The following is an 18,268-nucleotide window of genomic DNA, read 5'->3' as shown; positions in this document are numbered from 1 at the left end:
GCTCAGGCTTCTCTTCTCTCCTCGTCCTCTGTGGCGGCGCAGCGGAGAGCTAAGAGCTCAAGCCTGTCGACTACAGGAGAGGAGAGGACCAAGGGAGAGGAGAGGAGAGGAGAGGAGGTGAGAGGAGAGGAGAAGACCAAGGGAGAGGAGAGGAGAGGAGAGGACCAAGGGAGAGGAGAGGAGAGGACCAAGGGAGAGGAGAGGACCAAGGGAGAGGAGAGGAGAGGAGGTGAGAGGAGAGGAGAGGACCGAGGAGAGGAGAGGAGGTGAGAGGAGAGGAGAGGACCGAGGAGAGGAGAGGAGGTGAGAGGAGAGGAGAGGACCAAGGGAGAGGAGAGGTGGGGAGGTGAGAGGAGAGGAGAGGACCAAGGGAGAGGAGAGGAGAGAAGGTGAGAGGAGAGGAGAGGACCAAGGGAGAGGAGAGGACAGGACGTGAGATGAGATGAGATGAGAGGAGAGGAGAGGAGAAGAGATATGAGGAGAGGAGAAGTGAAGGGATGAGATGAGATGAGATGAGATGAGATGAGATGAGATGAGATGAGATGAGAAGCAAAGAGAAGCGAAGCGAAGCGAGGAGAGGAGAGGAGAAGAGAAAATGAGATGAGAGGAGAGGAAAAGAGGTGAGGAGAGGAGAGGACCAAGGGAAATGAGAGGAGAGCAGAGGAGAGGAGAGGAGATAAGAGGAGATGAGGAGATGAGAGGAGAGACGAGGGAAAGAGAGGAGAGGTGAGAAGAGGAGAGGATCAGAAGAGAGGGGAGGAGAGGAGAGGACAGGAGATGAGAGGAGAGGAAAAGAAGAGAGGAGAGGAGAGGAGAAGAAGAGAGGGTTGGAGGGAGAGGAGAGGGGAGATATGAGGAGAGGAGAGGAGAAGAAGAGAGGAGAGGAGGGGTGGGGAGGAGGGGAGGAGAGAAGGGGTGGAGAGGAGAGGGGAGATATGAGGAGAGGAGAAGTGAAGGGAGGAGAGATAAGGAGAGGAGAAGTGAAGGGAGATGAGATGAGATGAGATGAGATGAGATGAGATGAGATGAGATGAGATGAGAAGAGAAGAGAAGAGAGGAGATGAGAGGTGATGAGGAGAGGAGATGAGTGGGGAGGGGATGGGAGGAGAGGAGATGAGGAGATGAGAGAAGAGGATAGGAAAAGAGGTGAGGAGAGAAGAGCAGCAAGGGAAAGGAGAGGAGAGCAGAGGAGAGGAGAGGAGATAAGAGAAGAGGAGGAGATGAGAGGAGAGACGAGGAAAGAGAGGAGAGGAGAGAAGAGGAGAGGGGAGGAGAGGATCAGAAGAGAGGGGAGGAGAGGACAGGAGATGAGAGGAGAGGAAATGAAGAGAGGAGAGGAGAGGAGAGGAGAGGAGAGGGTTGCGGGAGAGGAGAGGGGAGATAGGAGGAGAGGAGAGGAGAAGAAGAGAGGAGGGGAGGGTTGGGGAGGAGGGGAGGAGAGAAGGATGGGGAGGAGAGGAGAAGAGATGAGAAGGATGGAGAGGAGAGGAGAGGAGAGGAGATGAGATGAGAAGGATGGGGAGGAGAGGAGATGAGATGAGGAGAGGAGAGGAGATATAAGGAGAGGAGAAGTGAAGGGAGGAGAGGAGATGAGATGAGAAGGATGGGGAGGAGAGGAGAGGAGAAGGATGGGGTGGAGAGGAGAGGAGATGAGAAGGATGGGGTGGAGAGGAGAGGAGATGGGACGGATGGGGAGGAGGGGAGAGGAGAGGAGAAGGATGGGGAGGGGAGGAGGGGAGATGAGAGGGCCTGGCTGCAGGCTGATAAGGCCTTTACTGTATTCTGCATTGCAGAACCGCAGAGCACAGCACACAACACAACAGAACAGGTCACAGCAAGCCTTAGGGTGCGTGTGTGTGTGCGTGTGTGCATGCGTGCATGTGTGTGTGTGTGTGCGCGTGTGTGCATGCGTGCGTGCGTGTGTGCCTGCGTGCGTGCGTGCAAAGAGGCCCACAGGGGCGGACAAAAGGGTCAGTTGTACTGGGCTCAGAGAGGGGAGAGCGGGTGTACTTGTGTGTTTGAGTGAGTGTGTTTGAGTGTTTGTGTGTGTGAGAGAGAGAGAGAGAGAGAGAGAGAGAGAGAGAGAGAGAGATTGTTTCTGTGTGTGTGTGTGTGTGTGTGTGTGTGTGTGTGTGTGTGTGTGTGTGTGTGTGTGTCTGTGTGTAGCTGGGTGGTCAACATCCACCCTATACTGCAATGCTTCCAGGGTCTTATCTAGACCCACCGGCCAGCTGCACATGAGGCCAGGTTAGGGATGTTAACCGGTAACCGGTTAACCGATAGTCGACCGGATCAACTTTAACCGGTTAAAATGTTCTGCCACCGGTTAACCGGTTGTAATAATAATAATAATTATAATGATAATTTCCTCCCAAAAAACGATAATTTTGAGGTTTTAGTACGATAATTCAGCATTTTCCATCTGGCAACAGTAGCTGGACATGGCAGGTCCTGTCTGCGCAGCAAAAAAAAGGCTTATGTGAAAAAAAAACCAAAAAACCCCAGTGCTGTGCATATCAGGCACGCGAACGTTGTATAATTTAAGATTACCGGTTAACCGGTTAACCACCGGTTAATGAGTCTCAGTAGCCGGTTAAAAGTTTTTTCAATTTTCGACATCCCTATTTAAAACCTGGACCGGATGGAGAGGTGAGGAGAGGAGGAGAGGAGATGAGAGGACAGAGAGAGGAGAGGAGAGGAGAGGAGAGGAGGAGAGGACAGAGAGAGGAGAGGAGAGGAGCGGAGCGGATTGGAGTGGGAAGTCACAAATACATTACATTACACACAACACATTGATCGGCAAGGCTGAGTGAGGGACACACACACACACACACGCACACACACTCACTCACTACTACCACAACATAGGGAACCTGACCTGACTCCAAGTTCCAACTCATTCACACACACACACACACACACACACACACACACACACACACACACACACACACACACACACACACACACACACACACACACACACGAGGGGTGAAAGTTCCAACTTGAGTTGTCCTCATGAATTATATATTCATGACTTTCTGACAACAACCCCAAAAGTACTTTTTAATCTCATCCTGTTGGGTTTTTTTCACTCAAATGTTCACTCACAAGCTATTGTGAGGACAGTAGCCTATGTTTTGTATAGATTTTTTTTTTTTTTAAACAGTTGTATTCTCCAAAAGGTATCCTTCTTAGGTGCAAAAACACACTGTGTTTTCTCAAACCTTGTATCAAAGGCCTATCTACATAATATTACATGTTGATATATAGTTACATGTGGCTGGCAACATTTTTTTTTCAAGCACTGGGGCATTAGGACTTGCAGTGATTCCCAACCAGGGCGTACGTGCGTGTACTTTGATGATAGCACATGAGTGAGGGGGATATTACTCTCATGGTATGACAAAAAGTATGTGGAGGTACGCAAGACCAGAAAAATGTTGGGAAATACTGTTGTAGAACAAGGCATACTGTTAGAAGGGCAAATTGTGGTAGGCCCTGCAATAAGCCTGTCCACTTTCTTGACATTTCACTGCATCAACAAACCTGATCAAAACAAATCTATTCTGTCCACTGACACTACTAACCTACTAACAAGAACAGTCGTGTGTGATTTTATGACCACACTGGTTATATTGACAGTGCTTTGTGTTTGTGTATGCTGTCTCACCATGGAATAGATTTTCTGGAAATGCGACCCGTCACTCCTCAGCATTTGGGAGAGAGCACTTTTGCCTACAGCAGCATCTCCTGTGAACACATCGTTGCACATTAGCTGGTAAGCACCGGGGAAATCTGTGTCGTTGTCACATGCATGCATATTCGTACCCGTAAATTACTTCACCACCAGGCGCGAAGCCGATACAGTACTGCAATAGCACACATTGTAGGCTATTAACTGTTGAAATATGCTGCTAGGCTAATTAGCGAGTAGTACCAGGGTTTTTGTAGCCTGGGAACTCCCATACTGCCTTTAGTTCTACACAATCGTCTTGTGATTAGGTCTGGTGTTAACCAGGCAAGGGTTTTGGCTTTGGGTGGTGAAAAGAAGAGTTTCAAGTTGTGCTAAGGTTAGCTGCTCAATGTGAGTTATTTTCACCCCTGAACCATAGCAGAACAGTGGACTTGCATGACTACCAAGTAGGCATCGAAACCACACTTCTCTATCTAGGGTGATTGCATAGCATCGTCTGAAAGATTAGTGGGAAGTCCGTCAGTGTCCTTACCAACAAGAACGCATCTTGCTCTTAACTTCACCATTGCAGCGAACAAGTTATGAACACAAATAATGCACTGAGGCACTAAAGTCAACGCGTTTGCTTCATGGGCTCTCCAAACGTATCAAAACAAACACGCCGTCTAGCCTTCGATACAGTGCTTCGTGCTGCAGCAAAAAGCATACAATCCGTCGCATAGTAACCCGAGAGAGAAATAGTGCAGCGCCACTGCCATTGGTTGATCCTGTATTTGACGCACGTAAAGGGGTGGTTTACGTCGGCGCAGCTTTGATAACACATAATAGCCACTAGAGGTCACTCTTTGTGGTGTTCTTGCATTACGCACGACTAAATCATGGTGATGTTCCCGTGGTAGTAGTGATGCTTTCACCTCCACAGGCCATGTGTTCCACTGTACAGTGCACAGTTAAAAAACCGACTAAAAACAGCAACGTTATGACTTTTGTTGCTTTCAGTTCTGTAGACTTAGGCCGTTTAGGCTACACAATAGACACACCAAAGCCCACATTCTGAGTCAAAGGGCGCCAATAACTTAATTAAAAAGGCATACGACACAAAACGCGGTTGGTTTCTAGGCAAGACAGAGCACATGATATAAAGACCTGAGGGTAACAGCAAGCACTCTCCCCCCCTTCCTTGAGCAGTGCTGTGATACATCACGCGTAAAACATGCTGGTCATGTGAAAGCAATCGCGCTTATTAGACCTCAACATGGATTTCTTCCCTCTTCTTCTTACCCGTGACCACCTTAAACTCTAGAGGCTTCTCGAAACTTCCGAAACTTGCCCACCTTGTAGGTTAATCCGAAGCTGTATAAAACCCCTGTTTTAACAACAACAAAACCGCTCATTAGTTGGGCGCGCGCGTGAGAGTATTTTGTCAAAGGCGCGCCGACGGTTTGACAGCGAGCGCACGAGCACTATATCATTGGAGTGCTTTGCCACCGGTTTCGCCGCTTCGACATTTTACAACCCCTTGCCTAGCCTACTCCTCCTCTCCTGGTCCTTGTCCTCGCATCACGAGAGAGTCAGAGAGGACTAACGGCCGTGCGTAAGAGAGAGAATTTGCACCAAGGTCTAATTCTGTGGTGTGTGATATCGGACTGGCCCGCGTCTTTTAGGAAACCCTAAAACCTACTCGCAGAGAATTAACAAAGCAGAGGAGGCATAATTGTTTAATTAGCTGTTAGTAGCGTTTGTTTGCGTTTGCACGAAATAGCCGTTGTCGGCGAGGATAAGAAAGAAGACACGTCCTCAACGAGCTTGCCTCATTGGCCGCCGTGCTATCTCGGCTACCGACAACAGAGACATACCACCACCAGACAGGCAAGAAGATGGAGGGGATGGCATACGGCGCGGGTAAGGCTGGAGGAGCCTTCGACCCCATCACATTCGTCCAACAACCTCACACTATTCTCCGGATAGTGTCATGGGTAAGATACCGTTTCATTCCATCTGAAATTTAGCTCAGGCTGTCTGCCTGTCTGTTGACCCGTGTGCTACTATTAACCATCATGTGCCGTGAGTGACCTTTAGCTGTGCACCGTTATTCTGTACCGTTATGTTGACGTCCTTTAGTTTTTGAGCCCATACTGCTCCAAGCCGTATGGCCATTACTGACCGTCTTTTTTTTTAATCAACTTGACCACCACCGCTTTTGACAAATGAATAATGGGGGAATGTGTGGGATCCGTGAAAATAGACTTAACTGTAAAAAGAATCCAAAAGTCAGCACATGTGCGATGAATGTAAACGGTACCAAACATTGCTTGTGTTTGTTTCGTGCTATCTGGATAGGACGCGCTGTCGCCGCCCTACAAATCTGTCATAGAAAAGTCACCTGGTTTCTGTAGCATTCTGCCACAGGCGTGTTTTGGGGAGGCGCGCGACCCGGCCTACCCTATATTGTGATCTTTTTCTGCACTTTTCGACATACTAGTTATGTTACGGCAAAACAAATATGGAAGTCTTGTTGCGCGAGACTTATGTGGAAGTGAAGTTCTGCTAATGACGTAGAATTTCTCACCATCTCACACATCTCCGTGGCGCAAATGAGCCACGTCTCCCTGCACCCTGTTGCTGATGGTGGTGTAATGAGCAAATGGCAAAGGCTGTTTGTTTTTGCTGAAGTATCATTTCAGTAAACGAATAAATGGTTCGATTTACAGATAGATTTTACTTTATTGATCAAGATGGGACATTTAAGCCTTTGAAAATACAGTTTAGGAACTGGCCAGCAAAGCAAGCCTACAGCAGAGTGGTCAGTTGTCCGGATGCAGGCACAGGGAGACAGGGCCCTTGAATTGGATCCTCATTTGATTTTGTCCCGTGCCCAGTCAAAGCTGGACCCAGTGTCCCTGGCCCTAATCACGAATGCTGTCCAAAAAGACAAAAACAAAACATTAGTGCTGCCATTCCTGAAGACGTGCTGCCTTTGTTTTCCTGTCACCACACAAAAGACTTGGCAATACAAGGCCAAATATTCATTATAAGATGGGAGGCTGACTTGTTGCAGCCCAGAAGCGATTAGTGTGCTTTGCCTTACAGGTTATGTCACATCACATTGCATGACAGCAGGGTTCTTCTGCTACTATTATTGGGAAGCACATTGGGTTGCCCATGTGTACAAAATATGCTATAGCAATAGATGTGTCTTGACTTGCACATTGATTGCATTGTTTATCCAAAGTGACTCTCAGCTATTTAGGCACACACATAAAAAATGGGCCTTCAAATTTTCAGATTAAACTTATATGAAGCTGTCTGGAGTATTTACAAGACTGTGAGAGTCAACTTGCTCTAACACTGAAGTAAAACGTCAGTGTAAAATTCTACAAGTGGCCAGCTCTGAAACTGTTAGACTCACCAAAGAGTAAAATTAACACTATTTTTGAGTGGGTTCAAATGTTATCTGAAACAGAGTTAATTTCAATATGAAAAGTTCATTAAACACTGCACACTGGATACTGTTCTTTTTTTCTCTTTGATAAATAGCTTGTTTCGCCCAGTGCATCTTCAGGTTCACTCTTAGTTAATTTCTAAGAGTTAATTTCAACTCTTTTGTAAGCTATAACACTGGTATTAAGATGCCTTGCTCAAGCACATTTTAGTTGAACTCTCCCCTCCCTGTTTTTTCCCTCCATCCATGATGGCGTGTTCAGATTCACACCGCCCTGGTCCCCAGAGATGGGACTGGATATTGGGAAGTGTTGGTGGTGTGGTGACATCACTCCATGATGGTGGTGACATAACATCGTTCCCTCTGGTGAACTCTCACACACTCAGTAAAAAATGAAGTGTTAGTAATTGAGCGTGCAGAGAGTTTATTTAACATCGAGAAGAGTGTAGTTGGTCCCAGAGTACTTTCTAAGTGTTAAGCTTAGAGAGTAGAGAGAGAGAGAGAGAGAGGTTCCGTTGGGTCATTGTTTCCAGGTTCTATAATTGCAAGGGGGGGGGGGATCTAGCCAGGCTGCGCCCTAGTGACGCAACACCTTCGGCGGCGTTGCTTCTAGTCAGGCCTCGAACTCGATTAACACCGTTACCCAGCTCCGGACAAAACGGGAAACTGGGTAGAGGTTTGACGTAGAAATGCGACCGTATCCATGGATACAATACACAGATCGAATCTCGATTGCAAGTCTATGATAATCCGGCAAGGGGAAATCCCCCTTTAGGCAGACCTAGGGACTGTTCTATTCAATGCTAGGAGTATTATGACACGCCCCTTTAGGCAGACCGGAACCTGGTCATGTTAGGTGCCCATAGCAACCTATTACATTGGCATATCTCTATACTTAAAGAATCTCAGACTGAACTCTGCATTTTTACAGTAAGCCTACAGAAACAGAAAAGGGGGTGTAGCGGAAGTCATGGGGACTTCAGGTTGGGGATATCGCTCTTATGCATTCACATGACATTTAGAGTGATATCTAAAACAGACCATCGACCATCATAAGGCTACTATAAGAAATAGAGAAGCGAATATCTGTTCTGCCTGGAAAGCTATCCGCTTGTTTCGCACCCTAACCTCGGACACCGTGCTGCTCGTGGTTTTGCAGATTCTATGTCCGGTCCCTTTACTAGAAGGAATTGGAAAATTATTATTACATTATTATTATGATAATAATAATAATAATTGAATACCCCTGCCATAGATTCATGAGAGGTTACATTAGCTTCTAGATTGCCTTTGTGTCCAGAGGACTTTCTAAGTGTATTTTTTGTAAACTATTTTTTAGTTAACACTGCAATTTGTATTGTTTAGTGCCCCGAGGGCCAGATACAGTCCTGTTAAGGTTGCCTGTGGCCCAGCGACCACTGACTTAAAATTGCATGATGCTGAGAAGATATTTGTTTGCGTAAAAAGTAACAGGCTACCGTGGCCATTTAGGAAGAAAGAGGAAACGTGGTCATACCAGAGAGAGTAGAGAGAGAGAGGTTCCATTGGCCCATTGTTTCCTGGTTCTATTATGCCCCCCCTTAGGCAGACCTAGGCAGACCTAAGGACTGTTCTATTCATTGTAGGAGCATTATGACACGCCCCTTTAGGCAGACCGGAACCTGGTCGCGTTAGGTGCCCATAGAAACCTATTATGTTGGCATATCTCTATACTTAAAGAATCTCTGGTCATACTGTACCTAGCTCTTCTGAACAGATCTAAAAGCAGATAGAAGATAGACCCTCAAAAAAGGCCCCTGTTACGCATACATTTGCTTTAACCAGAATACTAATTACCCAGTCGTAATGTGCAGTATTACCAAAGACTGGATTATGAGGCTACAAATGAGCAAGTTAGGTGTAGGTAAGGATTGGAATCTAAGGTGTTACGACTTGTTAAAAAAGACAGTCACATGTTAGGAGAAGTAACACCATAACACCTGTCACATGACTTAATAGTCATAGCTATGGTAGCTTTGACTTCAGCATGCATACAACCTCCCCTTCCCCCCTCTCCTAACACGGAAAGAGACAAGCTTGTCAGTCCATTGCAAACATTGTCTTTTATTTTTCTTTTTTAAGGACCTTTTTTTGGTCTTCTTTGACTGCACCCGATAGGACGGTGTGAGAGATGGACAGGAAGCGAATTGGGAGAGAGACGGGGAGGGGCCGGCAAAAACCTGGGCCACAAACATTGCCAGGTTTACTGTCAGATTGTGCATGCAGTTGCTCTCTCTCTCGCTCTCTCTCTCTCTCTCTCTCTCTCTCTCTCTCTCTCTCGCTCTCTCTCTCTCTCTCTCTCTCTCTCTCTCTCTCTCATACTGCATAGGGTCTTCATTCAACTGGTTAGTTAGCACATTCAGCTCTCACAATCCCAAAGTTCTGTTGTGGGGTTCAAAGTCAGGGAATAAAGCACACAAGATGTCCTCCTCAGTTATGCCATCTCTGCACTCATGCACATACACTACACATGAAGGCTTCAAATGCATAACCGTCTAAGTACATTTGTGATTGTTTTACAAAAAAAAGGGCTGCATGTCTATGAAATTACTTTCAATTACATAAAAATCTGTCCACATTTACTTTATGCTTGACCTCTCGCACTTGATAACAGAATTTAAGTGGATTTTTGATTGTGATAACTTGGAGAAAATACCATTTCTACTATTGGTCCATTCCACATGGCCCAGTCTCTCTGTTTCTGCACTGCATAGTTACCGGGTCTATCTTGAGGGCTTTCCTGACGCATGAAGTCTGTGGGTGGTGGGCGTTATGGGGAGGTGTGTCCTCCTCCGGGCTAATTAGTCCACTCATGAGCAATCCAATCCTGGCCTGCCCTGCCCTGCCTTGCATGATTATCACACCCAGGGGTGCCGACAGAGGGGACCGTTGTCCCGGGCCAAGGGAGAGAGGGGGCCCAGAATGTGGGTCCTCATGGCTGGGGGGTCCGTACAGATGACTTTGTCCTGGGCCCGGGCCAAAGCTGTCGGCGGCCCTGATCACGACACCACCACAGGAACGCAGGGAAGTCCCTGTGATTCATATGCCATTGCTATTCAGAGTTTCCAACAGAATGTTCGTTATTACATTATACATTACAGCAGTGGTTCTTAACCTGGGGTGCGCCAGAGATTTCAGGGGGTGCACAGAATTTTGTTTGTGTTGAGGTTGTGACCAAAGTTCTGCTAGCGAATATTATAATAAGGCCAAATTAAACCAAATGAAAACGTGTTTTGGTCCACATGTGGAGTCATTAAGATATTGGTAAATGTTTCATTGTAAGTTTCATTGTAGATTCATTGTAATTATTCACTTAAATCATTTTTTTGTGCATATACGCGTGTAGAAGTTTGAGTTGGGGGTGCGCGGCTTGTCTTGGACAGAGGTAAGGGGATGCTTTAAGAAAAAAGGTTGAGAAACACTTCATTACAATACATTACATTTAGCAGACACATTTGACCAAAAAGACTTACAAGGAGTGTTCTTCAAGGTGGTGGGGTGCTGTGCAGTTTTATAAGAAGTATAATATGTAACCCCCTGAAAGTAAACATTTTTGGCAAAGAAACATAGCCTACGTTTCATTACATCAGAAATTACACTCAGAACACAATTGCTGCACTTTTTCAGGTGACCTAGTCAAGGTGGTAGATGCTTGTTGTCAAGGTGGCCGCCTTAAAGGGCTGAGGAAAACCTGCTATTGCTATTGAGCGAAAGCCCTTTTGGGAATCTCCAACTCCCATTGTCATTGTGACACAGCACTCCACAGCACACAAGTGTTCAATGCACACTGCACACAACGAAATTGCATTTATGCCTCACCTGTGCAAGGGGGTAGCCCCCAATGGCGCCCCAAGGGAGCAGTGCAGCGTTACAGTACCATGCTCAGGGTACCTCAGTTATGGAGGAGGATGGGGGAGAGCACTGGTTAATTACTCCACCCACCAACCTGGCGGGTCGGGAGTCGAACCGGCAACCTTTGGGCTACAAGTCTGACGCCCTAACCACTTACCCATGACTGTATTACCCATTACTGTCAGCCTTTACTATAACCCTATTACTTATTATAAGCCTTTTGCATATTCAGCAACTGCCACTTTGTTCTCCCACAATGGTTACTTTATTTCCATCTTTGCATATTTCTTGCATATTGTGTTGCATATGTTATCATTCTATTGCCGTTGTGTGTACTACTGTGTTGTGTTATTTATAATCTAAAACAATGACATCTCTGTTTTTTTTTTAATGTATGCAATGCTGGTGTGTTGATGACCATTAAATGACCGTAAAAGAAAGTGTAGTTTTAGTCTAGAAGTCAATTGATTTGACCCCTGTCTCCCAACCCCCGTTTTCTTCTTCTAATCAAATGAATCTTGTATTATTCTCTTCCATTGAGATGTGATATGTGTTATGCACACACACACACACACACACACACTCACAGAATAAAAGAGTGTAAAAGGGAGAGAGAGTGAGGGAGAGAGAGAGAGAGAGACTGCTGAAAGAGTCAGAGAGCAAGAGAGATGCATTATGAAATTGAATCGTGATCGTCATGTTTAGAGACGGAGAGAAAGAGAGAGAGAGAGAAGTGAGAATAAAATGCACAAGCTATAATGAAGTGGAGTTTGTTGTGGTGCATCACTATCTTAAAAGCTAAACTTGGACCACTTTGGCTTAATGGGTAGGCGGATACTATATTTATATTACTTCGTAATTCATTAATGGTCAAATTACGCTTTTCTGTGGAGGGTTTAGTCGTCCTCCAGGCGGCCAACCAATAGGTGAGTGCACTTGGGCGCGTAATAACATCATGAACGTCAACTGTCAGTGATTGGTCACCACTCATTTTCAAACCAGAGCTGAGCTCACTCCTCCCACCCAAGCGCTCCAACCATTGTTGTGGTCTGGTAAAACCAGGCTAGGCGAATACCATCTCATCAGATTTGGGTTTGAGTGTTTCTGTGGAACCAAATGCATTATAGACACATGACGGGCGATGCATCAATTGTGGTCACAATCAAATTAAGGTCGGTCAGGCCTGGGCCTATCATAATCATACAAGCTTGAGGTACCCTAAAACTGAAAAGTTAAAGAGTGTCAGTTATGTGACTTGTTTTTAGGCGGTTGGGTTATGGCAAAAGTAGCAATCAGCAAATTACAAACATGTGATGTGAGATGTGTTTTATTAGGTTCATAATGTTCTCAACCTGGCAGCACCAGGTCCATACCATGATGATGTAGTGTTTCTATTATGAGCTTGTTGTTTTCAAAATGGTAATGACCAAGACCTAATCTGTCACTTAAGACAATTGTTAATGTCATAGCGATGCTGTTTTTGTGATTTTTCCCACAAAATTGGGCGAAAATGCATGAGGGTCTGCGTGAGAACCAGGCTATCCCATCTGCACTAAAAGGCCACAAGAAACCCTTTAGAATATGTGTCATTAACAACACAGGCTCTTGACCTGGCTTAACACATGTGTTAGTCAATCAAACAGAGAGTTACTTAGCCATGTATTAGTGGCACACATATGAACCCAGTACAAAAAGAAGACATCCCACAATTTGGGTCTTTTCCTTGGTTGGATGTTTCATGTTTTTCTTTCACTACATTTCCCAGAATGCTCTACTGACTCGGAGTGCTGCACCACAGGTGCCAGTAATGGAACATATTAACCACAAACACTCACTATTTCCCGATGTCAAGTGTAGAGGTATATGAGCCTTGGAAGTGTGTCAGCCTACATTAATTAGTCACGTCCAGTGATTGGATACTTCATCCGAGAGTATCCAATCGCTGGGCGTGATTACGAAGGCTGATACACTTAGAAGTACGAACACTAGACACTGAGAACAGCCACTGTTTGTATGCACTCTGCCTGATGACGGTTTTAGGCCTGAAAGCTCATAAGCTTTGCACAAAAAAGACCTGAAGTGTGTGGATGTCTTCTTTTTGTACAGAAACTTCAACTGAATCCTCCACCTTCTAAACAGATGAGCGATGACCCATCACGACTTCAAAAATAAAATGTTACCCAAAAGTGATATTGGACAGTAGAAGAAAGCATATCAGTATCATTTTTGGCCATATCACCCAACCCTAGTTGATGGATAGTATTACATGCCCATCTACAGTTCCCCATTTGCTCTCTGTTTTGCAGTGCCAATTCAACACTCAGAGAGTGGGACCCAACAGTGTGAGTGTTGAAAATGACTCTCTCCGTGTTGACACCCAGTTTTGTCCTTGGTTGCCCGTCATCATTGGCATATCACTGTAATGAAAGACTTGTGACAGTAAATGAATAAATGAACAAAGGGTGGGAGGGCAACTTCAAACAATCTGTCATTATAGCTTTTGTGTGTGTGTGTGTGTGTGTGTGTGTGTCTGTGTGTGTCTGTGTGTGTGTCTGTGTGTGCGTGCGTGCGTCTGTGTGTGCGTCTGTGTGAGACAGTGGCATGATTGTCTTTGTCCATGTGTGTCTCACGGTACATACACACCGAGATATTTGCGTTCACTTAACGCACCATCAGACACCGTGTGTGTGGCATTGGTAAATGTTTTGTGTTGTCTGTGTTGTGCGAGAAAGTGAGTTTAACTCTGTGTGTTTTTATGTAGAGTGTGTGTGTGTGTGTGCGTGTGTGTGTGATTTGCGATCGTTTTTCTTTGATGCCTTCATTCACAGCGGCAGTGCTGTGTGGCTCCACTGAATAGTATGTGATTGATGGATAGATCCAAAGTATTGATTTGAAGGAAACAGTAGGACAGTTTACAAATGGTCCAGACACCAACAGCAAGGTCATTTCTCCCTAGCTCCACAACACAGAAAAAAAGGTGAAAATGATTTTTTTTATTTATCAAGGCATCAAAATGTCTTTATTTACAACCACATGTCCACAAAGCACTTATAATGGGCAATTTGGACATGCTGACAATAAGCTCCACAATGCTTTTTGGCAACTATATTTCTGGAAACGTCAATGTGGTAGGTGCTTGTTGTTAAGGTGGGCAGCTTAGCAGTAAAGAGCTAGGGGAAACCCAGCATTAACCCGGGGCAGTCATGGGTAAGCGGTTAGGGCATCAGACTTGTTGCACAAAGGTTGCTGGTTCGACTCCCAACCCGCCAGGTTCGTGGTGGGAGTAATTTACCAGTGCTCTCCCCCATCCTCCTCCATGACTGAGGTATCCTGAGCATGGTACCATCCCGCTCCACTGCTCCCTTGGGGCGCCATTGGGGGCTGCCCCCTTGCATGGGTGAGGCATAAATGCAATTTCCTTGTGTGCAGTGTTCACTTGTGTGCTATGTAATGCTGTGTCACAATGACAATGGGAGTTGGAGTTTCCCAGTTGGGCTTTCACTTTCGCTTTCAACCTGGTACCTGTTAAAGTGATCAGGTCTTTTACTGTATTTTTCCTGAAGGCAGATAACGTAACCATGGTCACTGAAGGCTTTGGTCAGGTCTGTGACAGTCATCTGAAAGTACCCACCGACCCGCAATACATGCAGTGTAATGAGGAACCAATTCTAGGGGCCCCTTCTCCCTGGGTGTGGGATCTCAATATGTGGGGAGGAAATACATGGACAATACATTACTATACATGGATTTTACGGCAAAGTCACTATGGTAACAACTGGGCATGCAAGTGGCAGAAAGCAGCTCGGTTTACTGTTGTTTTCTATTGACACTATGGATAAATTGTCAGAAAAGTGGATTTATAGTGGAAAATATAGATAATATAGGCTATGGCTCTTACTGAAAGTCAAAGAATCGACATTAAAGGTCCTGCTGTAGGTCCAGAATCTTGACAAATATCAACATGCTTGAACGACAGGCTATAGAACACATACTGTAGGATCCTCCATGGAACTAGTCAGACATTTAATCAACATTAAAGGTCCCAAATCTTGAAAAAATCCTGAAAATCTGTGGAGAACTGTAGGACTATAGGACTATACTGCCCTACAATATCAGAACGCAGTATCTTGAAAATGGGTTTAGACCGGAAATTGGCTTTAAAATACCTTCTTTTTCTTGTGTTAAAATTTTTTGGCCCAACTTGGTCCCGTTTCGGAAAAAAACGCAAAAAACTGATTATACTGCGCTTTTTGGTTTTAGGAGGTTACGTATTACTAGCCAAGAACGCAGTATAATGCGAATTATACTGCACTTCTCCATTGACACCGTGGTTTTGGTGTAGACAGTAATACCACAACAGAGCGCAGTATAATGATTTTTCAGCTAAAAAGTAATGAGAATGTTGTTTTTTTTGCTTTTTTCTTGCGTGCATTAATTTTTCACCATAAAAAAGTATTATATGGAAGTGTCATTACCACTTTACCTCCAACACAGTCGCGTGGACAGAAAGGAAACTTTAAAGCCTTTTTTCTCAGTTTGGCATTTTGAATTATACTGCGTTCTGAAATTGTAGGGCAGTATAGTATACTAGGCTCATCCATGAGACCACCCAGAGAACATGTGACCAGGGCTGGAGCGGCCATCTGGCATATCGGGCATTTCCCGGCGGGCCTTGCACCCTCGTCTGCGCCTATTTTCAGAAATGAAATTTTCAGAATTTTTTGAAAATAGTGGCCCACGAGGGTGCGGGGCCCACCGGTGAGTGAGTTCTGCTGCGCTAATTATGAGGGGACCCTTTAAGCCAAAAGTGCCCAGGCACTGTTTTTCCCCCTAGTCCAGCGCTGCATGTGACTGGGCGATTTCTCTGCCCTCAGTGACAGAAAGCCGTGCTGCTGCACAGAGTAGCTCGTTAGTCTGGACTGGAGCTCTAACTCCAAGCACGTGGTTTATATAGGCCTGAGGAATGCCACAGCTACAAGCATGTCCAGAATGCTCTGGTCTTCTGCTCTGCTCTGCATGCAGCACAGCAGTGCCAGGAGAGCAAGTACACAGTAGTGTGTGTGTGCAGCCTGATCTCCAAAAAATCTGTGCTCCTGGACACGGATGTTAAGGACACGAAATCTGTGTCCTGGAGCACGGATTTTGCCAAAATTCCGTGCTCCTGGACACGGAATTGTTTTCCGTGCTCCTGGACACGGAATTGTTTTCTGTGATGGACACACGGAAGTGCTTTCTATAGGCTATTACCACAGCACTGTGTAACTCTATCATTAGAAAAATAGATACCAAATGCTAATCCTAAACAAAATAATGCTATAGCAATTTAAGTTGTGCCCTGACCAAAACATTCCCTAACCTTAACCTGTCATTAAAGACATATTTTTGAGAAATACTGTACCTTTTCCAGTTGGTTGCTAGGCTATCAAATTCATGTAATGAATGAAAGAAATCTAGCTGTGCCCAGACCAAAACAATCCCTAACCTTAACCTGTCAGTAGGACATTTTTTAGAAAAAATATTTGAAATAATAAAAATCCTGAGAAAACACAAGACTGTGGAAACATAGAGCTGTGGGAGTAGCCTATAGAGAGAGCACTTCTCTGTGTCCATCACGGAAAACAATTCCGTGTCCAGGAGCACGGAAAACAATTCCGTGTCCAGGAGCACAGAATTTTGGCAAAATCCGTGCTCCTGGACACGGATTTTGTGCCCTTACCATCCGTGTCCAGGAGCACAGAATTTTTGGAGATCATGTTGCAGCGCGCGTGTGTGTGTGTGTGTGTGTGTGTGTGTGTGTGTGTGTGTGTGTGTGTGTGTGTGTGTGTGTGTGTGTGTGTGTGTGTGTGTGTGTGTGTGTGTGTGTGTGTACGATAGAGTTACAGATAGGCAGAGGCCCAAATGCCCCAACTGCACTGCACTGAGTCATGATGACTGTGTGTGTGTGTGTGTGTGTGTGTGTGTGTGTGTGTGTGTGTGTGTGTGTGTGTGTGTGTGTGTGTGTGTGTGTGTGTGTGTGTGTGTGTGTGTGTGTGTGTGTCCATGTCTTTCTGTATCTGCCTGTGTCTGTGTATGTGTATACATGAGTGTATGTTCAAGTGTTATATGTTAAAAGGGTTTTCATACTCTGCGTATGCATGCGTGCCAACGATAGCACTATAGAGAAGAACAGAGATCCTCATGTCCAGACTGTAAGTGTTATATGATGAGTAAGTGCGGAACAGTTGGTCCATTGGTTTCCTAGTCACACTGGACAGATTCATGATATGTTTTTATAGATGCATTTGCCTTGCTCCTTAAAGTATAGAAAAACACTTTGCACACAATGGAAACACAGTATCACAACGATGATAAAAACCTCCCCTCTTCCAAATTTGCCAGTAGATATAGTACAAACCCCAACTCCGATGAAGTTGGGACGTTTGGTAAACAGTGAATAAAATCAAAATGCTATCATTTTCCAAACATTCAATCTATTCCTTAGATGGAGAATAGTGAAAAGACAACATATTAAGTGTTAAAACCGAGAAAAAATATTGTTTTGGGGGACATATGTACTCATTTCTAATTTGATAAATCCAACACGTCTCAAAAGAGTTGGGACGGGGACAATAAATGGCAGCAAATGTCGAGGAAGACTAAAAACAAAACAAAAGACAACACTTAACAGTTAAATACATTAACCGATTGATGAATTTATATAAAAAACAGTGTTAATTCCTATCTTCACCAGCTTAAATGGTGGGTGTATTCCTTGTCATGTTTTGCAATGTTTTCCTTTCTGTAGTGCTTACAGTGTGACAGTTCTTGACCAAAAGCCCACCATTTTATCAGCTGCTGGTCCTTATGATGGAGCCAAACTGTTAAAACATAGTAGAGAATGCAATTTGACCTTACTATGTGGCAGTAATCGAAGATCTCCCTTCAAAATATAATGCATGAGTGGCTTTTCATGCTGTTTAAAACCCATTTATACCATTCAGCACTGTATTTAACTCTACAGATGAGTGAGAACATCTTAACCAATGCACTACTGCACCCGCATGCCATCATGGAGGCTGACTTTTGAAGCTAGCACTAACACAAGTTGGATGGTCCATTTTCACAGTAGCACAGGATGTGCAATGCTCTATTATTGTCAAAAAGAATGGACTTCTACAACTTCTGCCGACTTCTGTAAGCAAAGGACAGTTTCCCATGTCTTCTGGGTCTATTTCAAGTGAGCTCAGGTGCTTAGGAGA

The 18,268-nt window shown here is 45.0% G+C and overlaps 1 protein-coding gene across 1 annotated transcript in view; it reads right to left on the bottom strand.

The window, feature by feature from the left end:
• The window catches only part of ift27 (intraflagellar transport 27 homolog (Chlamydomonas)), a 29,448-nt gene extending 25,026 nt beyond the window's left edge, over positions 1-4,422 (bottom strand). Inside the window, exons 1-2 of the mRNA XM_063204908.1 lie at positions 4,230-4,422; positions 3,674-3,753 (exon numbers count right to left, since the gene is read on the bottom strand). Coding sequence (XP_063060978.1) covers positions 3,674-3,753; positions 4,230-4,263 — 114 coding nt within the window. The 5' untranslated portion in view covers positions 4,264-4,422. The remainder of the gene's footprint in view (positions 1-3,673; positions 3,754-4,229) is intronic.
• Positions 4,423-18,268: the final 13,846 nt, after the last annotated feature.

This window comes from Engraulis encrasicolus, chromosome 1 (genome assembly GCF_034702125.1).
Source record: "Engraulis encrasicolus isolate BLACKSEA-1 chromosome 1, IST_EnEncr_1.0, whole genome shotgun sequence".
NCBI lineage: Eukaryota > Metazoa > Chordata > Actinopteri > Clupeiformes > Engraulidae > Engraulis > Engraulis encrasicolus.
Note: the sequence above shows the minus strand (reverse complement) of the source record. Positions and strands in the feature narration are given on the sequence as shown.